A 25,241-nucleotide genomic window follows, 5' to 3' on the forward strand; every position below is an offset into this window, starting at 1 on the left:
CTGTGACATAGATCAGTGGCTTTTTTCCAGTGAGCTGTCCATTTTATGAATTATGTAAATCATGGTTCTGAGTGGCATGCAAATGGCATACTGGCACTTGCTTCGCCATGTTTGATTGTCCCAATTTCTGTATCATTTTGAAATCCCATTTGTTCTAATAGAGAAGACATTTGAAGTCATTGAGTTCTGGATTTTGAACTAATTCTGGCAGATCTGGTCCCAGGTTCTAAGTCCAATGTAACAAGAAATGAAAATAAAAGGACATCTCTGATTTTATACCGTAACCTTTTAGATGTCTTTACAGAGCAACTTTTGACAAGGTGGGTGTAGATTGAATGGAAACAAGCTGAGAAAATCTCCTGCAAATGACATATGGGTTGGTTCCAGGGGGGCTGTGAAGAGACTGTAGTGATGCCAAACAATTTAGAAATTAGTTAAGCATTGTTTCCTGAGCTCTCAATGCTGTTAGCTGCTTCGGGAGTATGGTGGGGGTTAGTTATTACCTTGCCAAGCCTCCACCAGTTAACAAGGTGGCCTTTACAACAATAACACCTACCTAGGTGCTTGCTGATTCCCTATTGGCAAGACAATTCCAAAGTCACTCTTTTTATTTGCTCACATTAATCTAGACATTGTGTCTTTCCACAGCTGTACTAGGCTCAATTATTTTTGTTTTTATTTTGTCAAGCCTAGTTGGCATTATTTTCTCATATTTTATGACACACACAGACCTGTCTCTCCTCTCTGCTGTTCTTTTATTTTCTATATGGCTTATATTTATGAAGGATCCAAGCTGGTGAGTGAAAGTCTCATAAAAGTTATGATTATTCTGTGCATTTCCCTTGTATTCCTCTCTTCCTTCATTCTGTATCTCGTTCTGAGTAGACTTGTCTTTTGACTCTTCTGCTTCTTAATATTCCTCATGTTTTATGAAGCACACATTTGTGTGATAATGACTCATCAAAGTCATCATTATTCAAGACATTGTCTACCTGTTCTTCTTTTCATTCATTTCACTCTTCATCACTCATAAATAAGGCTCACAGACTTGTCTTTCAACTCCCTTTCTTTCTTATTCCTCATATTTTATGATCCACACAAACTTACAGCATATGATAAAACCCCATAAAACTTATATTCTACATTTATCACTATTGAACTCCCTTTGCAATGTATTAGACTTTAAATGTTCCAAGATTCCCTGTATCTTGCTGCATTTGCTCCCATTATTTATATACTCCATGTCATCCATTTTTCACGAGAATAACTCTTAGGTCTTTTTATTCCTGGATTACTAGTACTTACTGTAATCTTTGAACAATATCAGTCATCCAGTGTCAGTTTAAATTGTCTAAATTTCAGGACAGTATTAAAGTATTCTTTTTAATTTGCAGTAATCTTGACTGACACTGCATGCAGAAATTTAGGAAAAATCTACCTCTTAGGCAAACTCTCCATTTCAAAAAGAAAGCTCTTGAGTGTACTTGCTTTCCCAGGCAGGCTACATCAGCTCCAAATGGCCATTAGGGAGCCTTCATATATATTCTTTGGAAGTACGGCATATTGTGCCACTTCGTTCAGCTCAACTGCCATTTTGTGCACTCCCAGATTCTAAATTCTATTTTCTTAATAATTGTGGATGGTAGCCTTGTATCTGGTTTGTTTTTCCTGATTCCCCACAGCCACCAAAATACAGTTCCTTCCCCCCCATTTATATAAACGATTTTGATTATGCTTCTTATATCTAAGGCAGCCTGTATAGTTCATTTTTTTCCAAAGTTAGATCCTAGCTGAGTAGTGAGGTATGTATGGTGAGGGTCTGCCTTTGATATTACCACAGTCCTGCTTTCTGTGTTTTTCCTATTCCCATTATGGTGCCTCCCTGTTTCCTCTTCCAGAGAGTCCCTGGCTTCCTCAAATCACCACTGAAATTAGTCAGCCCTACTTGGCCTGTACTTGGTCTGCCTCGAGGAAGCATCTTGAGTTCTTGAATTTTTGCCACATCAAAACTACCTTCAACCTGAGTTTTGGTCCTTAAAAATTTGTCTTTTTCTGAAACATTTTCAATTCAATAATATATAGAACTCTTCTAAATCTTTCAAGTAAGATGATAGAAGCTACTGTCTGGACTGTCATGCGGCTGGCCCTGCACATGTGTACAGCAGCTATGTGCCCAGCATAACTGTCGTTTGTGTTGGTTTTGTGTGTCTATATGCGTGGTCTTGTGTACGCTCAACGGCAGGCATTGCATACTTTCTGTCTTTGCTTGGGCTCTCCTTTGATTCACAGACATGAATGAGATGGATGCTTTGCTTGGTTGAACCTTTGAAAACAAGAACTTCTCCCTGCTGTTGTTGGTTAGAGCAAGATAACTTGAACTTAGATGGGCATGTCCAATGTGACTTTAGAAACATGCATGGGGAATATCACCCCTCACAAGTGTCTTTTTTCCTGTTCTCTAGAGAATACAGGCTGCTGCCAAGCTGTCTACCTGCTGTCACTATGCTAAAGCAGCAACCCCAAAGGAATTGCTTCTCCACTTTAACTAAATGCTGAATCTTCTAGGTGTTTGGAGCTTGGTCTGAAGAACAGAGCATCTTGGGAAATGCAGGTCAAAATACACTTTACTGGGAGCCTTATTTAACTAACAAGCTGCTTGTTAGACAGCTCTGATGCAAAAGGTCTAATTCATTCTGTATTTGTTATTTTCATGGAATAGTCAAATTATCCCTAGCCTTCAATCAACTCTTGGTTCCATTCTCCTCTTCCCTTATTTGTTGTCTTTTGTCTTCGGTGTCAAATCTCTGATATTCGTTTAACACCTCAGGCAACAACATTAACCTGAAGCACAATAGTTGGTTTGAAAAACAAGGCTGAAAACTAAATTGCTGAAAGAAGATGCAATTTACTACATTGTATTTCTGATTAATGTCTTTCGAAAGAAAACAGACTCAGGGCTAGAAAAGTTACAGCGATTTCCTTTTGTTGCTAACAGGAGCATAAGCAGCCTTTGAAGGGTAACATTCAAAATCAAGGACCTAGCCAGCAGGGGATCTAGCAGCAGGTGGGCAGGTTAGGTTGTTTTTTTTCCATAGGAACAGATGAAATCCTTTCTACAGCTGACAGCTCTGGTCAAAAGGTAGCACTGAGAAGGACTGGGCTGAGAGAGGCTATATGAATCCTCTGCTCACTAGTGTTTGAATCCTGCCCCGTAAATTCCTCTTTGAATTGTCAGTTGGTTCAAGTCTCCAAGGGATAGAAATTTGTCACATATGAGGTGTGACTGGAGGATTCCCCTGACAACTGTAGCTACTGGGGTCTCTGTTGGAATGCAAATACCTCTGAATAGTTAGGACAAAGGGTTTGTGATGTTCCTGTTACCACTGCCATCACATAGTGAATAAAGGGGCTTCTCTTTAGAAAGTAATTTTGGGATTGTGGTGTTGGTCCTCAGTCCTGTCTGATAATCTCTCTCTCTTATAGATCAGTGATTCTCAAACTTGATTGTCCACGAGAATCACTGGAAAGCCTTATTAAAACACAGATTGCTGGGTCGTATCCTCAGAGTTTCTGATTTGGTAGGTCTGGTGTTGGATCATAGAATTTACATTTCTAACAAGACAAACCTTTGAGAACTGCTGCTTTAGGAAAAGCAAGGCCATAACATACTCAGCCAATTAAGGCATATGAACTCCTGGAGAGGGAGGCAGAAGGTATAAACCATAAAAAGGCAGGCAAATCAACCACTGGTTCACAATCCTACCCTTATGAAATCTGTCAGGCATGAATTTTAACTCTTCCATATAAACTTCTGGAAAAGGGTTTGCAACAACTGTAGTTTGGGGAGTCATGTTGAAACTGTCACGACAAAAGGGGTGGCTGCACTACAAGATGAACTACAGGGTCTTCAAATTCAGAGATTATAAAATGGAAATATGTTTTAGTCCAATTTATTTGTCCCAAATAAGTGTCCATTTCTCCTCCATCCTCATTATTCTTATTATACAATGCTCATACTTGTGTTATTGCACTTATCATAACCGGTCTTGGATGACAGTTTTAGATCTGTCTGTCTTTTTATTAGATAGCCAGGGCAAAAACTGTGTGATTTTCTTCCCTGTGTCCTTCTCAGAGCCTGATGTACACAGCACATGCTCAAGACAGGTTCATAGAATTTCAACTCAAATATTTAAAAATATAGTTGTAAGATCCTTGCAACCTATGCTCATGGCACTGCTTCAAGCAAGGGCTTCAGTGACTACGTTGAGATTCCTGTGTAACAGATGCCTTACACTTTATTTATTAGAAGCCAACACTCTGGATTGAGCATTATGACATTCTCATCAGGAGTGTTTTGTTTGATACTTGACTATTTTAGGGAATTAAACAGTACCTATTGTGATCGGGAAGATGAAATGAATAGTCTTCAAATGCTTAATTTAGGCACACTAGCCCCATTCTTCCTTTATATATTATTATATAATTACTATTTGCTATTTTATAATTTAAATGCATTTGGGACTTCTAATATCCAGATATTTTGGGGGTTTCCTTACAACACGTGCTACTTTTGATATATGTTATCTAACCTGGTACAGCACTATGAAAACACTTAATGTTATAGCATAAACCTATTTCCATGTTCTGAAAATTCAAATGCAGTGAATGTTCATAAGCAAACCCAATACAATGTCCTCATTAGTTTTTATTTTAATATGGTGGGTTGATTTAATCCTACTCAGTTGGTCACTGCCCCAAATAAACAATGCCTACCAAGTGGGTAGCATTAAAAGCAGCTGGGAGCATTAGCCATCAACATTCTAGGACTCTGGGAAAGGTGGTGCTATTGAAAATGCAGATAGATTTTTAAGCAGAATTATTTTCCTCATGGCTAGTGATGTTTCAAGTAAAACAAAATGGGGGCACTCACCCTGAGGTAGGGTGGCTATTTTCCCATCTGCCTTGGTAATTGCTTGTCAAAAGTACGCTTGCTTTGGAGGTCTGAGATCCCCAAAGTAATGGGAAAAAGATCAAGTGTTTTGAAGCAATAAGAAAACTGACGACACAGTCACATTTTCAGGACTGCGTAAGTGCCAGTTTGCTTCATTTAGACACATGATTATTTTCGTCCAGAATTTGAATCCTGAAATATTTGTCCTGTAAGCCCTTGCAACTCTTGAATAGTCTGAAGTTAGTTTTTCCCTTAAAATTTTTGGTTTGTTTTTTGCTTGTTCTACACATGACTCAAATGTTTTCTCTTTGCAATCAGCCTTATAGGGTTTTGTTAACCTCATTAACCTCTCTTGTCACTTCTCTGAATCTGCCTTTCGACTAATGGATAGTCATTAAATATAGGACAGATCCTTCTTGTTGGCCATCTCCTGGGCATATATTACTCTTCTCTCCACAGAGGAAAAAGTGTGTCTTTGCTCTAGCCACAGCTGTGTTCTAGCTCTGGCTTGCTAGTAACCACCATTGTTGACTTTTCCTAAGAAACAGAATTAACTCTTAGCTCTGTTTGCTCTTTATGTAGGGTGGGAATGATCTTTCTTCCCTGACCTCTCCCCGGTTACGTCACAAAGATGTCATCATAGTAAAATTACCCAGTAAAATGATCACTTTTGAACTAGGCCTTTCAAATTCTATTGCTATGTACCCTGATAATTATTGGATATATATGTTGTATAAATAAAATATTTATTATACTATGAATCAGGTACTATGCCAGATACTTTCCTTACCTTATTTCATTTAATGTCCACATAACCCTGAGTAGGTAAAGCTATTAGGCCCATTTAAAAAATGAAGAAACAGACTCAGAGAAGTTAAAAGTTTTGCACTTAACACAGCTCATAAGTGGTGGAGGGGTGGAGATCTCTTGACCTGGCCTCCAAAGAGCCTGAGCTGTATTGCAGATCTTTCTGAGTCAAGATATAAACAGTATGGCTACAAATGAAAAGAAAGTGATCGCCTACAAAGATGGTGCTATCTACAGAATTATCGCTACCTGGAGAAATTTACCAACTGCTGAGCACTTCCTATGTGGAGTGTGTGTAGTGGAGATGAGCTATAGCATGTCATTTGTTCTTTCTTCCCAAACTTGCATTCACTTTGTCCTCTCCAGGGACAAAACGAGATGACAGAACCAGCTAGAGAGTCATTACAAGCAAATAGTATGACTGAGTAGTAGGTAATAAGGATTTGAGCCTTTTAACTTTACATCCTAATGGAGCAGCAAGTAGGATAGATAAAATATTAGAAAATACCTATTCATGCTGAGATAAGTTGTAGGTAGCTACTGGTATCATTAATTATAATTATTAAGCGTCTCAGAACAACTGAGTTTCAAAGTATCATAAATCATCAGTTGAAACAGCCTTTTGAAGATTTGTGTTCTGATTTTTCATTATTCTTTGCCCAAGAGTATTTGCAAAGAAGTGAAAGTCTCACATTGTTTCTTTTTGGTACCTTTAGGTGTTGACTGCTGATTTCAGGAGACAGTCAGCACTATAAATCTGGGAACCTTCTGCACTTTGTAATTTTTTAAATGTGTCTTGAACATGTGTTTTCTGAATTTTAGCGTTAGACAGTATAGTCTGAAAATCAAGAGATCCCATCTTCAGTAACACCTTTCACATGAAGATCAAAGTGCTTTATTAGCAAGTAGCAACAACCTTAACTTCCCAATTAGGACAACAACTTCAGAGGTGATAAGCAAGGGAGATTGCTCAGGAAAAGCAACAGGGACAGACAAACAGAATAACAAGTAACCACGGCCAATCCAAAACACACTGGAATTCTTTTTCCAAATGTGAGCAGGTCATCTGCAGTGCCTTCCTTTAGAAAGGAAGGTGAACGGAAGGTATATTTGAGGATGTTGATGCTCCATAAAGAGCTTACCCGATTCTTAGTCTATTCAATTTATTCAGCAATTGTCGCACTGTGTATTTATCAACCCCTAGTTGTGTACTTGGTATAATGTTTTTCATGTTCCTAGATTAAAAATACCCAAAAATCTGCCATTAGCAAGTAGACTTAGAGGTCTTTAACAAATAGATTCATGAAAAAGCTAAACGCAAGGCATATGGATTCAAATTTGTACCTCAGTGAAATTACAAATGTTTATGTTGTCGACCTTCTGGGGTTACTTGTAGATAGACAAAACTGCACATGTTAATTCTGTGACTGCTTGAATACTGTAATAGCACTATATTTCCTTTTAAATATTTTAAAATATAGGCTTATCTTTTTAAAAATAATTCCAAATCAGTAAGTGGTTTCTCAATATTTGATTTATTCTAGGATTAACACTAATTGATGAAGATCTGCTATTTTTTTTCTGTCATGCATGAGTAAGTGGTCTAAGGCTGTTACTGATTTCTCTTGCCAGGTCCTAGTCAGTTTGTCTGAGGTATTCAAATTTTCTCAATGTCCTCCTGGAGGGCAGGCACCTCATCCATTTATCAGTAAAACCCCGTAACCAATATGCAGTAATTCCTTGACAAAGGTTTGTTTTACTTTTCCATTGCACATTATGTCACAGAATTTTGATTCAACAGGCCCCTAAAAGTCAATAGCAGGCTCCAGTTTGTGTTAAAATCTATTGCATAGGGGTCCAGGTGGCAAGAAACATTTATACCAAGATCATCTAATATACAGATGAATGCTATTCAGGGTTCTGCTCTAGTGTCACCTCCTCAGAGAGGTGTCCCTGGGCCACTCTGTGTAAAATGGTCCTTCTCTGTCCCTAACTTTTATCTCACCTTACAGTATTTATACCTTCCTGACATTTACTTTTTTCATTGTTTGCCTCCCTCACTAGACTGTATGGGGAAGAGATTTTGTCCACTATAACCCAGAGCTTAGAACAGTACCTATCACTAAATGAAGAAATGAACCAAGTAAACATTATAATGTTCATACATTTAAAGAGTGAAATGATTAATCTTCCCCCCAATAGGGATTGTCTTGAAAGAAACTGTAGGATCTATTGTTTTAAATGACTCCAAAGTGTGGTTAATGGGGATTTTGTTTTTCATTGTGCTAAATGGGATTTCTTTTGGATGATTGTTTTTTTCCCCCTGGAATTTATGTTTGGTACACACATTTCAAATTGTAGAGAAAATTATTTATAGCCCCAAATGTCAAAGGATGAAACTGTTTGCATATAGTTAAGCTGTTCACTGTCCAAATAAGCTTTGTATTTTTCTTGCAAGTCATCAATAGTCTCCAGTGTGTGTCAATTTTAGCAGCTCTTCATGCTCACCCGAGCCAATTAGTCCCATCTCTGGATTATTGCTGAAAACTTCCAGGTCAGTTTCACTTCTATAATTGTTTAATGACTTTGTCTAATTTGCCAGAATACTTCTTGTCTTACAGGGCTACCTGTCTTCCCCATCAAAACAACTGAATTTGGACTCCTGAGTTGATGAACTCCAAGCTCCCTTAGAAATCTGATGTTCCATGATCCATAGACTTACTGCAATTCATAATTATTTTAATTATTTATGTATTTACTTGATGTTTTGACTGCTTCTGCCACTACAATGTAAACTCTGAATAAGGGGACTGTGTTTCTTTTGTGTATCTCCATCTGCACAGTTCCTGGCATAAAGCGAGTACTCAATAAATATTGTCGTATGAATGAGTGAATGCATATCCTTCATCACTCTTGAAAAATGAATTGATATTAGGGTATTATATTACATTAAGAATGGCAGAAGAATCTGGTATCTCTTCTATCTCTTTCTGAGGTTGTAAAGTCCTCAGTTTCTCTGGAAATACCAATATTGTAATAAAATATATACTTAAAACAGTAATTAGTATCTGTCAATTATGGTTATTCTTAAGTCTCAGTCTTTATTCAAGATCAGCAGCTTCTGCAGCGATGACCGTCTTCCTGCAACCTTCCCTCGATCTCAGTCTTGGGTCAATAATTTGTTTTGCCATTCACAGAATCTCAAATGGTATAAATTCCCAGCTCAACTAAGGGCAGAAAGCATGTTATATTAAACAAGTTATGATGAGTAATTATGGCTGTCACCAGGTATCATGACTAATCGGGAACAAGAATCAAGAATGTATTATTGAGTAGGGTATAGTAAAGGAGGATGAAGGCTTAGGTAAATAAAAAGTTTGCCAAAATTCCATGTTCAAGGCATTTGAAGTACTTCAGTTTGTTTTAGGGTACTTCTCTTTGGTTTTCTTGTGAGACAGAATAATGATGCATACCAAAGTGAGCCAGTTAGCAGCAGTCTTCCTGCTGACCTCCTGATATTGCTCCTTATATTCCACTTTTTTCTTAGCACTAAATTTTGATTATCTAACCCATTGAAAACAGAATTATTGATGCATACACAAAATCATAAATGATGTCAATTATTGGCAGGTTGTGACAGTGATGGAATATATCACAAGTTTTAAAAAAGAATAATTATTTTGCTATTGTTATATTATCACTATATCTTTCATGAATTTTGTTTCTCTGCTATTTGGAGAACTGTAGTCTTACCTTTAGGCTGGTTCTACATTTGAGAATTGGATTATTTAAGGTCCTAATATCATTTGTGTGTTCTAGGCAACCAAAATGAGTTTTTCATTAGCAAATATGAGAAGAGCATGATATAGTTTGTATGTTTGTCCCCATCCAAATTTCATGTTGAATTATAATCCCCAGTTTTGGAGATGGGGCCTGGTTAGAGGTGACTGGATCATGGGGATGGATTTCTCGTGAATGGTTTAGCACCACCTCTTGGTGCTGTCATCACAAGAGTGAGTGAGTTCTCATGAGGTCTGGCTGTTTAAAAGTGTTTGTCACCTCCTTCTCTCTTTCTTGCTCTTGCTTTCACCATGTGACATGCCTATTGCCCTATCACCTTCAACCATGATTGAAAGCTTCCCGAGGCATCACCAGAAGCTGAGCAGATGCCAGCATCATGCTTCCTGTAAAGCCTGCAGGACTGTGAGCCAATTAAACCTCTTTTCTTTATAAATTACCCAGTCTCCAGTATTTCTTTATAGCAATGTGAGAATGACCTAATACAGAGCACTCACACTTCAAAATCATAACTAAGCTACTCACTCACTTGTTTTTCACCTACTTCATGCCAAATACTGTGTTAGGATCTGGGGATACAGTGGTATCATAGATTAAAGGTGGCCAAAAATTATTTGATACTGCTCTCATCAAGAGGTGGGATCTATGTCCTTCCCCTTGAATCTAGGCAAGCTCTGTGACTGCTTTGACCAACTGTGTATGACACAAGTGACACTGTGACAATTTCTGGACCGAGGTCTTAAGAGACTGGCATTTTCCATTTCCTGTCTCTTGGAACACTCACTCTTGGAGCCCTAGGCTACCATATAAGAGCTCTGACAAACCTAAGGCTAGCTACCATGCCAGTAGGAGGCCCAAGTAGTCAAATAGAGAGGCTACCTGTAGAGAGAAGGATTTCCATCTGCTGTCCAGCTGTTCCAGCCCCCAGTTATTTGAGTCATCCCAGCTGAGGCTTCCAACATCATGGAGCAGAGATAAGCCATGCTAGCCATGCCTTATCTGAATGTCTGACCCATGGACACATGAAATAGGATGATACTGAATTGTTTTAATCCATTACTTGGAATAATTTGCTACATAGCAGTAGATATTCAAAACAAGAAGAGAACAAATCGGACTTGGTCTTTGTCCTTACAGAACTTAAGATTTAGAAATGATGACAATTCAGAGCTAACATTGTACATCCTAGGGTGAACCAAGAAACTGAAATGCAGCAATTCCAAAGAAAGCTAGAAGAAACCCATCATCTTGTTTCATTTTTTTTTGTTTGTTAATATTGCTATTATGTGCCTAGTGCTGTACTAAATTTGGTCCTAATTCTAGAAATTTTCAATTAAGGGTAGGCATTCCACCAGAGTGGGCAGAAGAGGTCAACACAATTGATTCAGCAGGACTGTTGCAAGATTTTAGATCTTTAAGCTGTTCTTAAAATTTAGTCTAAGTTATAGACATAATAATCAAATTCCTGTGAACATACACATTCTTCTCATAAAATGTGGACTTTTTTCCTACTTTGGTGGGACCTGGATTATCTGATATAATGGGTGGGATGTTAAGACATCATAGGTTAAGATCCACTGGCCCAGAGGAGTTTATTAGCCTAAGGTGTGAGGCAGAGTGTATACCAACTTATTCATGAGATATGCAAAGGTACTCCAGCGAACTAAGGGGAGAAATATTGTTCCATTAATGTGATTTCTAGATCATGTTCAGCCATATTTTTCCTCTTTTTAAACCACTATAATAAAAGTCCAAAAATTAAGTGAAATGATAATGTTGGGTATTTAAAGGCTCTCAGGGAAAAAGATCAGAAAGAAAAACAAACACTTAAGATCTTTCCTTGGAAAGCTACAGAAACTGTATAGACCAGAAATCACAAACTCAAATGCCAGCAAGGCCAGGCATGACATTGAAAGTGAAGGATGTGAGTCAAGTGAGTGGTGAGCTAGAAAGGCATGCCATGTCCCATCCAGAGGGGCAGCTGGCCCTTAGCGTCAGACCACCTATGCCGTGCCCATGCATCCTAGGTTGCCCATGCATCCCAAGCTGTGTAAATTTTCTAGAGAAGGAAGATATTCTGATTTTTATGTTGGATCTCCTAATTTCTAAATGTCAGGACAAACAAAATACATCTGTGGGCTGATTTTAAGCAACCTCTGATATGGACATCTGACACGGACTGACGTGAGGATCAGCCTCTCATGGTTACAAAACAGACAGATGAGTTTGGTTAGACCTTGCTGTCAGCCGCTGCACTAACCCTGGTAAGATTTTGTTTTTTTAAATGCACTTCTCCACTAGTGATGGCGAGTGAAATGTCTGGCTTTGCAAATTACTGCTGTCATTTAGTTTAATGTACTCCTGTTTTTACATATTTATAAAAACCTTTTACATTATTAATAGTGATTAAATGCTTAGACACTAAAGATCAATAATGCTTCTGTTCACCTATTTACATTTTTAAAAAGTAATAAGTCATACAGGGCTCGTAGAATATGTGGTTTACTTTGCAGTCATGTTTGGAGTAATTGAAGAAAACAAACTCGAGCTACAGGATATAAATTGCATTTAGGAAAAAAAATGGCAACTCAGTTTAGTTTGCCCAAGATCTTCACCATGGGCAGGTTGCACGTTCACATTGTTGTTACACCATCACACGGCACAGAACATACATATTCCATGGGCTTTCACATGTGGGTGCAGCTAACTCAAAACAAGAAGGTCTGGTCTCTCTTGGATGCACAAGGATAAACAATTTTTTAGCTTTTGTGTGTCCTTGCAACACTTAGTCACCTGTGTGCCACCATCTTTAGCTCCAAAGGTTTCTGATGGTGGCAACATTCAGCAGCAAATCAGCTGTGTGGGTCGCATTTTGCCGGTGGGCAAACAAGCCCCTTCAAAATGCTTTCTTCACCCGCCTACCCAGCTCTCTCTCAATTATGCAGCAAAAACTAAAAAGCAAAGTGGTTTGTTCACCTGATTAGGGCACGTAAGTGTCCTAGATCTGCCTGAGGAGAGCAATCCTACAGTCCGAGATGTATAAGAGCCATAAGTATTTCAGATTCAGCTAGCCCAGCTTTCTAGGTAGCCAAAATGGCCCAGCATAGTGGTTTAGAGACTAGGCTGTCAGCACCAGTTCAAATTCTGGGTTTGAAATCTGACTGACACTCATTAATTGTGACCCTGAACAAGTCATTTACTGGGCATCTCTGTTCTTATTTCCTCACTGACAAATGGAGATAGTAATAGTACCTACCATATAGAGTTTTTGTGAGGATTAAATAACACATGTAAAAGTTTAGCATGAGATCTTTGACATAACAAATGCCCAAGGACAATTTACATGTATCAAAAGGGCCATTTCATGAGTCACTCAATTGTGATCTACAAAGAAAAAATTCATTAGCACTGATGTGAAGTTTGTAAATGATGTCACTGAAATGTATTAAATTGAACTGGATTTTTAAAATGTCATTTGGTTTCTAAGTTTCTTGTGTTGACCCAAATACCATTTACCTAGTATAAATTTGGTTCACGTCACCAGGCTTATTTAAGGACCCATTGAAATGGGGCAGCTGTGGCGTAATGGAAAGGTTACAAGAGTTGCTACAATGCAAGCTTTCTGCATGTGTGATTTGGGGCAAGTTATTTAATCTCTCTGAACCTCAGTTTCCTTATATATAAAATGCACCTAATACAAGTATCTACTTTACAGGGATAATGTGAGGATAAAAGGACATAATGTATGTTTGTTTGCTTTGTAAACTAAAAAGTACTATATAGATGTAAGAGACTGTAGCTATTATGATTTATATATATGATCAGAGTTGGACTTATTTTGCCCAAAGATATCCCAAATAAAAATGCATGTGTTGATTTTTTAGAGGAAATAGAATTAGATTGTTTGTCCTCAGCTACTTTCCTCACGAAAAGCCTTTGCCTTTTCTGATAGAATGGATATATTTGTAAGAGCTGAGACCCCTGGATGAAGGAGACCCATCGTTCTGAATTTAAATGTGACTTGCAGAGCCAAATGATAACTTGGAGCATTTTACAAAAGAATGAGGGAAACTCAATCAAACCAGGAGGAGGAGAAGGGCATTAACCACCACAAGAAATAGGTTTATTCACTGTGAGCGGCTGGCAAGTGCTGCTGATGCATGAAGCTAAACCGCAGGGATTTAAGTTTGTCCTCACTTTTCTAAGTTTATTGCTCACATGCTCTGCTCTGGGTCACAATGACTTGTCTCTTGTCTCTCTTAGGTCCTGACTTTCTCCCCTTACTTGAGTTTAGTGAGTCATTTAACACTTCTCCATGTCATGGAGGTTGTTATTTCTTTCACTTCATTTCTTTTTTTTGGATCAACTTTTCTCTATGAGTGAAGAAAGCTACAGAGTTGATGTCTTACCTCTACCTTAAATAGGAAAATAGGGATAATGGTTGCTTTTTGTTCTTTTTGTTCCTCTGGTGTATAATAAATAAGTCTCAACTATCTAAATAATCACTTTGACTATACCACATCTGAAAGTCACTGCAGAGTTGTTATTGAAGCTGGAAGAAATACTTCAAAATGGAGATGACTGAATCTCTTGGAAGAAGGAAAACTTTGACTACATCCCCTGGCAGAAAAGCCCTTTCTTGTGATTCACTGGCAGTTGGATTTTGGGTTTTGCCAGAGACCTAGAGAGTCAGAACTACACAATAAAAAAAAAAAATTTAAAACTTTTAAGTTTCAATAACAGTTCTAGTATACAACTGAAGGGAAGGGAGTTGAGAGTTTGAAATTTCCATGCACATCTTATTTTTCCCCTTTTCTACTATGTATAGGTCAAGATGGAGTTGTAATTTTCTTAGATTGTCACTGATATCAATATAAACTCTTGACCAAGTTATTCTTGGGGAATGATAACTCCCACCAGGCTGCAACTGAGGGAGTGGGATGTAGACAGGAGTTCCTGGACAAATGCTTTCCATGTTTCTTAAAAATTCCTATTTGCAATAGTCTACAAAGCCAGTGAAATATTGACTTGTGGAATGAATACAGGAGAACATTTTTGTGCCTGGAAATGTTGACTTTAGTGACTTACCTCTAGTGCTAATTAGTAAAATATATCATCGCTGAAGATGAATTAAAGAATAACAGTGAGCAAATTCATGTTATTACACTTCATATAAGTAAGCTTATTTTAAAAAAAATATTTGCCTTATGGGTTGGGCTTTGGTCTGAGGTCTTAAGTGACAATTCATGCATTTGAGCTTTCCTGGAAGACAGATTTTTCACGAGTCTTGCATTTCACACTAGGATGTCAAACTTATTCAACTCTTTCCTATGGAAACATTTTTCATCATGAAATAAAACTTAAAATTTAGTTTTTGAAATTCAAGATTTTTTCAATGAATCAATCCAGAAGCTAAACAATAAATTTGCAAATTATACTTCCCTCCTGTTTTTGTTATTAAAAGCCATATTATATATATACATACACAAACATACACACATAATTTTATGATACACAATCTCTAGAAATGAGTTTTTTCCTTAATCAGTAAGGGTTTTGGCTTTCCAGAGAAGTCCTAAAAAGAAATGAACGTGGATTATGTGGAATGGGAAGTAACCTGATCCTTAGAAGATATCTTCCTTTCATAGTTCAGGAAAAACATGACCATTGTTCATTAAGGAATAAAATAAATACATATGTACCTGCTGTCAAATGACACCTCAGGAGGAATGACATGAGTACTGTCCTTGCCAATGAGGAATTTGATTCGATCATAAAAAAGTCTTGAAGTGTGCTGAGAGAAGAGAGTTTGGCTTTGCTGAATGAGGTCAAGAGGATCTGGTGAGCCCTGGCAGAGAGGACTTATATAACAGTTGCTTTGTTGACAACAATCAGGATCCACACAGTCGGTTAAACCATCTGGAAATAAAACCCAAAACCGATATTGATTATTTAGCTTCAAGAGAAAAATATAGTTTAAAATATACATAAATGGAGAAAATTCTAAAATATAGCCAAAGATAATCAACCTTGTTTTGAGTTCCGAATTTGTTAAATTCACATTTCTCATGAATTATCACTCACTCTGAGTTCACATGGCACCTCAGAGAAATTCAAAGTATTTTGTTCATAAATTTTTCTTTCCTGAGTTATCCAGCATTTATCAGCTGGAGAATATAGTTTATATAGTTATTGTTTAGAGTTTGGGTAAACAATTCTATTACATATCACTGTTTAGAAATTTCTTCTTCCTCAGTGAGACCATTCTTTCCGAATGCGATGATTTCTTGTAAGTACACCTAGTACATCTATGAGCACACAATTAACAAGTACTTGCTACCTGAATTTGTATTTTTAAAAAAAATCCTCCCAATATTGTTGTCTACTGGTAATGCTCAAAATAGAGGTTGGGATTCTCATGGTGAAAAAAGATATTTCGAGCAATGATTTTCAAATCTGTTGTCAATTACCTAGGGAGCTTATAAAATATGCATATTCTTGAGCTCCACCTACTGACTCAGAATTTTTACAGAGCCCAGGATTATGCATACTTAATCTGGGTGATTCTGAAGCATACTAAAGTTGCAGAACCAGTTTTTTAAGGAATTTATAGAAGGAACTAGAGTTAACATGCCTAACAGCAGTTTTTTGATGCAATTACTATTCTATTTTATTTATTTTTTGAGACGGAGTCTCTCTCTGTCGCCCAGGCTGGAGTGCAGTGGCACAATCTCGGCTCACTGCAAGTTCCGCCTCCCGGGTTCACGCCATTCTCCTGCCTCAGCGTCCCAAGTAGCTGGGACTACAGGCGTCTGCCAACACACCCGGCTAATTTTTTGTATTTTTAGTAGAGACGGCGTTTCACCGTGTTAGCCAGTATGGTCTCCATCTCCTGACCTCTTGATCCGCCCACCTCGGCCTCCCAAAGTGCTGGGATTACAGGCGTGAGCAACCGCACCCAGCCGATGCAATTACTACTAAATCTGACATATATGAATGCGACGACTTTCTCTGTTTCATTTTCTGGCCCTTCACCATTTGCTGTAGACTGCTGAATCCACTGTTGTACCACAAATAAACCTCATACAAAGGCTTTGTTCTTTGGTAGAGAAATGATATAGGGAACAGGGATTGTGAGGCAGGGAGACCACTGAGAATCTAACAGGTGCAAAATACTGTTAGGTGCTTGCAGAGGTGAAGAGATAAAAATACCCTTTTCCTGTTTTCAAGAGCTCTGGGCTTAGTAGGAGAAACAGATATGTAAACAGCTAACTCTTATACTAGCAAAAATGTAAGAAGTGCTGTAAGAGAGTTACATGCAAAGAGAAGGGGTTGGAGTGATTAACTGAGCATATGGACACTTCATTCCGTGCCCCATAAGCAAAAAAATTAAAGTTCTTCCCAGGTCCTTAAAGAAGGCAAGTGGCTCTAATTCAGTTGTTTAACAAGGGTAAATATAAAGACACTAATCTTCTTGGCTTGCCTTGGAATAGGAAGGCTCGGATGGATCACCGTCTCCTTAAGGCTGCTGCTGCAGCAAGTTACTAGCACTGATTTCCTGCAGCTCTTTTGCTTGCTCTCTCTCCCCTACTTGTCTGCTCCCGTGGAGTCAGAGGCGGGTGTACCACAGCTGGGGGCAATGAAAGCGAGGAACACCAAGAGAGTAGACGTTTGGAACAGCAGCCCTAGGGCACCCAGGAAATATTTTTCCCCACATGTGGTCCTTTCAAATTCCCTGTACTATAGACACTACTTTGATTTAAAATGCAGTTTGCTTTTTTTCTTGCCGTCCCTGTTTGTTCAATGTGTTTTTGCCCCTGATTTCTATTTCTCTGTATACATATTTTTTTCATTGATGACTTTTTAGTGTGAATTTGTTTCAATAAGAAGTTTCTTTCTGCTTCCCCTTTTCCCATCATTCAGCAAATTATATTAACAGATTTTTTAGGGATTTTAGATACCACTACCACCTCTCCCTCCAATACGCTGTTCTCAGCCTCTTATTAGCACATTATCTCTTTACTCTGCTAATTAAACATCTGGATGCGCTCAAAAGCTGGCAAAAATATCAGGCTGATTAAGAGAGTTCTCTGATGTCTGGAATTGGTGCATAATGCACTAAACAATGAAAAACTGCTTTTCAAATGGGCAGTCACTTTTACATTTTTATTGAATAGTGAATTTGTTATTATTGAGCTAATATATGTGGAAGTATCCAGTGTCATGCCTGGCAAATATTAACAAATACACTAGTAATAATCACATTGGGCAGTCACAGGTTTCAACCTGTCAACCACAAAATTCCGACTTATTTTTGAAAATAAATTGATTTTAAATAAATATTAATGCCAAAAACGATCTTAAAAAAAACTTAAAAAATCTAAACATAGAACCAATTCATAATTGGGACTCACATTCTCATCTAGTAATGTTCTATACATTCCAAGCTAATGTTTCATATTTAATCATTGCCTATTATGTAGGGCTGACCCTTTAAGACCTCTGTTTTCTGAGACATCAGCAAGGCTCCTGTTGAGTCTAGAAAGACCTCAGGCAAGCCGACCAATAATGGCATGCAAACCCCGTATTATAATTTGTAGGTAAGTCCAGTACACGGGCAAAGATGAACTTACCAATAATCACATTGACTAACACCCCATATAGTACGTCTAGACTGTTGCAAAGAAGTGCAAATGACAATTACACTGAACGTGTGCCTTGTTTTTTGGCTATTAACAGTTTTTTTTTCTTCTAATTGTTCAGAATTGGAAGCTGTGGCACCCTACTGACAGCCAAGCTCAGCGTCGTCAGATATGGGCATGTCAAATATTAACTGATTTTTACTTTTAGGGCCTGTTCTCTTCAAAGGAATAAAAATACTAGGTAGCTAAAAAAGAGGGAGGTTACACTGACTTGAAGGACTATCTATGGCATTCATTGATCCTAGCTTTGCCAACCAGTTTGGGACTTTGCCAGTTGGCTCAATTGGTGTTGATGAAGCACTGGTTTCTTTGCTACGTGATCAAGTCATCACTAGTAAACTTATGCCTACTGATTGTATGCCCTTGGCTGAAAGGGGAAATGGATGAAGGAATATGAGTGATACAGGGGAAACCCATACTTTCTAATCCTGAAAATGAATTTACAAATATATATCCTTTAGAGACAGCACTTGTATCATCACCTTGATAATAATGGGCGGTTAATTCACGGTAGGTTATATAAAAGGATTTGAAAACACGTACGGATTAGTTAATATTTGCCAGGCACTAGGTACATCCACGTATATTATCTCAACAAATCCCGTCAACAAGCCTGTTAGGTTGATATTCTCATCCCTATATTACAAACAAAGAAGGGGAGGCTAAATGTAGTTGCAGTGGGAAGTAACCTGGGAGTCATATGAACACCTAGTGTTATGCATGCAAATCACACATTCAACATCATCATCTAAACAGTGTGTATTACTAGTACTGATCTAGGCTGTAGGACTTCCAAGTGCATGACTATACGTAGGTATTTAGAGCACATGAAGTGGTTAAGGTAAAAAACAAAACAAAAGAAAACAAAAACAGACTACTTTGGCTCTATTTTTTTTTTTTTTTGAGACGGACTTTTGCTCTGTCGCCCAGGCTGGAGTGCAGTGGCATGATCTCTGCTCACTGCAACCTCTGCGTCCTGGGTTCAAGTGATTCTCCTGCCTCAGCCTCCCGAGTACCTGGGATTACAGGCACCTGCCACCATGCCCAGCTAATTTGTTGTATTTTTAGTAGAGATGGGGCGTCACCATGTTGGCCAGGCTGGTCTCGAACTCCTGGCCTCAGGTGATCAACCTGCCTTGGCCTCCCAAACTGTTGGGATTACAAGCGTAAGCCACCGGGCCAGCCCTGCTTTGGCTCTAAGCTTAACGTTGCCACTTACAATCTGTAGAATCCTAGACAAGTCAGTTCCTCATTTGTAAGATGTAAATAACAATAATACTAACTCTACAGGTTGTTGTAAGTATCACACGCTATAATAAAGATGAGATTGGGTGCACTCAGGGTGGTATAGCCATAGACTGGAGAACATTAGGCTAAGTGAAATAAGTCAGTCATAGAAGGGAAAATACTCCATGATTGCTCTTATATGAGGCATCTAAGATAGTCAAACACATAGAAGTAGACAACAGCATGGTGGTTACTTGGGGATTGGTTATGGGGATATGAGGAGTTGTTTAATGGGTATAAAGTCACAGTTATAAGATGAGCAAGTTCTCGTACAACATAGTACTTATAGTTAATAATGAGGTATTGTGCAGTTAACAATTTTTTTAAGAGGGTAGACCTCATGTTAAGTGTTCTTAACACACACACACTCCCCTACACACACACACACATACACACACACTCCACCCCAGAACAAAGGGACAAGAAGAAAACCGTTGGATGTAATGGATATGTTTATTACCTTGTTTGTGGTGATGGTAACATGAGTTTATACATATGTGTAAACTGACCAAATTATTCACATTTATTATGTTCAGGTTTTGTACACCATTTATACCTCAATAAAGCTGGAAAGGTAATCAGAATAAGCTTACTATCTAGTACATAACCAGCACGTGATAAATGTTAGCTGTTGTTATTATATCAAATTCTAAAACATACAGACTGCAAAGAATCTAAGGATAGAGTCTTAGGGGTGGATGTCAATGGTTTGCAATGGCAGCTTAAAGTGTTCAACCCCTTTTATTGAAGTTGCCTTATCACTGGCCAGAGGGTAATTGATTTCTGTGTAGCACGTTCCAGTTGTTGGAATGTGTTCATTTTACGAACTATGCTTGGTTAGGTTGTCAGGTAGGTAGGATCTTATGTGACTCTGAGTAGACAAACACTAATACTACAGAAACTTTTCATTCATTGGATTTGATTGATTCAGAATTTGTCACCATTTGGACAGGGGTTGGATTTAAGCTTAAGCTTTTCAGCATCTGTAGAACAGTGGGTCTGCTGAGCAAATTAATAGTGAAAATAAAATGGAAGGGCTGTTCATTCCAATGACTCAGTAAAGCAAAGTCTTCTTAGGCATTTTGGAAAGCCATAAGCAATGAACTAACTATAAATCATTCATAACTCTTTACTAAAGCAGGCCTCCTACTAGGCACTCCTGTTAGCTTAGTTGTTGCCCTTATATGTATTGAAGGTAATAGGACTGTATTTCCTCTGGAAATAGTCTATAATTCATATTCTTCATTTATTCAGGCGGATTTTCACCCCTGGATTTTACTGTATTAGAAAAAAGAAAGTGAGAGAGACTCAAGTGCACTCAGGATTTGGCCTGCCCAAATCATTATTGTTGCTATAACCACACACCATTAAACTTTTCTGGGTTGGGAAAATATGTTGTTTGTATGCCACTAATGTTCATGTCCTCCTGGTGCCTACCTACCATTGATGGCTTTTCATATCACTTAGAATAAAAGCCTAAGTCTCAACAATGACTTATTATCTCACAGTCTGATTCTTTGCCATCTCCCTCTTACCTCTCAGATCTTACCTCTTCTGATCCACCCAATCTCCTTCCCACTCCTCTGGCTGTTCCTTAATTTCCCAGGCAATGTTATCAGGATGTTTGCACACACTATTCCTGTGCCTGGAATGTTCTTCTCCCTGGTATCAACATGGCTTAACCTTCACCTCCTTTGGGTCTTTATTCAAATGTCATCTTCTTAGTGAGATTTTCTCTGGCTACCTTATTTAAAATTTCCCCATCCTACACTCCCTGTCCTTCCTTTTCCTGCCTTATTTTAATTTTAATTTTTTTAATTTTAAATTTTTGTGGGTACATAGTAGGTGTATATATTTATGGGGTACTTGAGATATTTTGATACAGGCATGCAATGTATAATAATCTCATCATGAAAGATGGGTTATCTATCCCCTCAAACATTTATCCTTTGTGTTACAAACAATCCAATTATACTGTTTTAGGTATTTTAAAATGCACAATTAAATTATTGACTGTAGTCACCCTGTTGTGCTATCAAATAGTATGTCTTGGCCAGGCGTGGTGGCTCATGCCTGTAATCTCAGCACTTTGGGAGACTGGGGGGGGGGGTGGATCACCTGAGGTCAGGAGTTCGAGACCAGCCTGGCCTATATGACGAAACCCTGTCTCTACTAAAAATACAATAATTAGACGGGCGTGGTGGTGGGCATCTGTAATCCCAGCTACTTGGGAGACTGAGGCAGGAGAATCACTTGAACCCAGGAGGCAGAGGTTGCAGTGAGCTGAGATAGCACCATTGCACTCCAGCCTGGGCAACAAGAGTGAAACTCCATCTCAAAAAAAAAAAAAAAAAAAGTAGGTCTTATTCATTCTTTCTAACTATCTTTTTGCACCATTAACCATCTCCAATTCCCCTTTAAATCCCCATTACCCTTGCCAGCCTTTGGTAACCATCTTGCCTTTAAAAAAAAAACAAAACAAAAACAAATTTTCTTCATCACATTTACCACCTTCTATCATAATATGTATTTTTAAAATTTGGTTTAATTTCTGCCTCTTGTAACTAGAATATAAGCTTTATGGAAGCATGAATTTTATCTTTTTTATGCATTGCTATTTCCTCAATGACTAGAACAGTACCTGGCTTAAAGTAAGCATTCAAGGCCCAGCACGGTGGCTTACGCCTGTAATCCCAGCACTTTGGGAGGCCGAGGCAGGCAGATCACTTGATGTCAGGAGTTTGAGACAAGCCTGGCCAACATGGTGAAAACCCATTTCTACTAAAAATACAAAAATTAGCTCGGGGGTGAGGGTGGCATGCACCTATAGTTCCAGCTACTTGGGAGGCTCAGGCAGGAGAATAGCTTGAAACCAGGAGGCGGAGGTTGCAGTGAGCTGAGATTGCACCACTGCACTCAAGTCTGGGTGACAGAGCGAGACTCTATCCTCCCCCCCAAAAAATGGACATTCATTATATATTTGAATAATGAATAAATGGATGCCATAAAAGTCCTATTTCTATGACATTTGTAAATGTGCCCAGAGATTAACAAATGTCCAACTAATATATCAAATTGTTATTAATAGATTCTTCATTGATAACACACTTTTATTGCCCACTTTAAATGACTGTATTTCAACTCTTTTCTCATTCATTTTCATCACTGCAAAGTAGACAGATGTCAAGTATCAGTAGCCTTAGTTGGTAGATAATGTGATGGGCCCAGTCATACAGTGGTGAACAGTTACAGAGTTGAGATTTTCTACTTTGCAGTTGCATCTGGAGGCACTTGGGCAGTTTAGGCTCTTATAACTAAGTGATGATCCATTAATAAATGCGTTGCTTCAAAATTAAAGGGGTATGGTGAGAAAAGAATAATTAGAAATATGCTTTCTGATGCCAAGTCTTTTGTCTCCAACCAAATCTCAAAAGTAAATGTGAAGATGTCTGCCTCTTAAATAGAGTAAATGTTATAAATTCATTGTTCCTTCTCTTTCATTTTCCTATTTATTAAACACTGAAGCATGCTGGTGCCATTCTAAACATGAGGCTCATTGATCCATGAGCTTGTATGTGTTCATAACTCACCCATGGTGCTGTTTTCTGGATCTAGAAACACTATATCATAAAAGAGGCTTGCAAATAGCTATTGCTCTTAATGAATGGTGACTTGTTATGAAGAATGATTCCTGGAAGATCATTCTCTTTTAGGCAATTAACTTATTGATTTTACCAATGAATATGAATATAGACCACTGGAAGAGTTTATGCCAGAGAAGCTTGGACAAACGTGATAAATACTTAAAAGATCAGAGAAAAAAGGCTGTTTGGATTAAACACTCTTACTCTACATTTTTTGAGCCTCCTTGAAAATACTTCCACAATATCAGAGACCACTTTCCTTCCTCCATAAGTCGAGTGAATGAAATGGAATCTTTGTATGGTAACTGAAGATCTTGTAAAACTCACAATGTTCTGTATGATCTGGCCCCTGACTACTTTTCTATACTAATCTCTTCCTGACTCATGTTCCAGCTACAAAGACTTGCCTTTTACTTTAGAGCCTAGTACATTTCCACCTCAGGGCATATATACATGCTATTTCCTCTGTCTGGAACGTTCTTCCCCTGACTCATGTGAGGCCTCTCTCACCACCCAGACTAGGTCAGGTCCCCATGCACATTTATAGAATTACACAGTTTTAAAATTATAAAATTTTTCTAGCACTCTTCACAGTTGTAAATATATAGCTATGAGGGATCTTCAAAAAGTTCTTGGAAAATGTGTATCATGAGAAAACTATGCAAGGAGTTCAAATTTTTTTCCACTATAATAAAGTCATACTAACTTGTTGTAACACATCTGAACAGGATCTAGTTTGAGGCACTAAGAAGGATAAGACATCATTTTGAAAAGAGTCCCTGTCAGAGCAACATGAATTTTGCTAAAATTGAAGCAAGAACAAACATCAAATTTAAGATGAAACTTGGGTGGAAGAATGATGACATCACTGATACTTTATGAAAAGTTTATGGGGACAATGCCCCAAAGAAATCAGCAGTTTACAAATAGATAACTCATTATAAGAAGAGACAAGATGATGCTGAAGATGAAGCCTGCAGCAGCAGGTCATCCACATCAATTTGTGAGGAAAAATTAATCTTGTTTGTGCTCTAATTGAAGAGGATCAATGATGAACAGCAGTAGCGGTTCTGACACCACAGACATCTCAATTGGTTCAGCTTACACAATTCTGACTGAAAAATTAAAGTCAAGCAAATTTTCCGGTTGATGAGTACAAAACTGTTACTCCCAGATCAGCAGCAGACAAAAGCAGAGCTTTCAATGGAAATTTTAAATAAATGGGATGAAGATCCCGAAGCATTTTGTTGAAGAATTGTAATAGGAGATGAAATGTGGCTTTACCAGTATGACTCCGAAGACAAAATACAATCAAAACAATGGCTACAAGGAGGTGGACGAGGTCCAGTCAAAGCAAGAGTGGACTGGTCAACAGCAGTGGTTATCCCAGCACTTTGGGAGGCTGAGGCAGGCAGATCACTTGATGTCAGGAGTTCGAGACCAGCCTGTCCAACATGGTGAAAACCCATCTCTACTAAAAATACAAAAATTAGTCAGAGGGGCGGGGGTGGCATGCACCTATAGTTCCAGCTACTTGGGAGGCTCAGGCAGGAGAATAGCTTGAACCCAGGAGGCAACAGTTGTTTGGGGTCCTCAAGGCATTTTGTTTGTTGTCTGTTTGGAGGGCCAAAGAACGATAATATCTGCTTATTACGAGAGTGTTTTGAGAAAGTTAGCCAAGGGTTTAGCAGAAAAACACCCAGGAAAGCTTCACCAGAGAGTCCTAATCCACCATGACAATGCTCCTGCTCATTCCTCTCATTAAACAAGGGCAATTTGCAAGAGTTTCAATGGGAAATCATTACGCATTTACCTTACTTACAGTTCTGATTTGCCTCTTTCTAATTTTTTTTTTGTTTCCTAATCTTAAAAAATCTTTAAAGGGTACCCATTTTTCTTCAGTTAACAGTGTAAAGAAGACTGGTTAAGTTCCCAGGACCCTCAGTTATATCAGGATGGACTCATCCCTTACAAAATTGTCTTGAACTTGATGTAGAAGTAAAGTTTACATTTTTGTTGAGAAATAAAGTTTATATTTTAAAATATTTATAT

At 38.2% G+C, this 25,241-nt stretch overlaps 1 protein-coding gene across 5 annotated transcripts in view; it reads right to left on the reverse strand.

Moving 5' to 3' along the window:
- TENM1 (teneurin transmembrane protein 1) overlaps positions 1 to 25,241 on the reverse strand; it is an 831,890-nt gene that overhangs the window by 153,855 nt on the left and 652,794 nt on the right. For all 5 annotated transcript variants that reach the window (XM_055376889.1, XM_055376891.1, XM_055376888.1 and 2 more), the window contains one exon: positions 15,259 to 15,475. In XM_055376889.1, coding sequence (XP_055232864.1) covers positions 15,259 to 15,475 — 217 coding nt within the window. The remainder of the gene's footprint in view (positions 1 to 15,258; positions 15,476 to 25,241) is intronic.

The sequence above is a fragment of the Gorilla gorilla genome, chromosome X (genome assembly GCF_029281585.2).
Source record: "Gorilla gorilla gorilla isolate KB3781 chromosome X, NHGRI_mGorGor1-v2.1_pri, whole genome shotgun sequence".
NCBI classification, from domain to species: domain Eukaryota; kingdom Metazoa; phylum Chordata; class Mammalia; order Primates; family Hominidae; genus Gorilla; species Gorilla gorilla.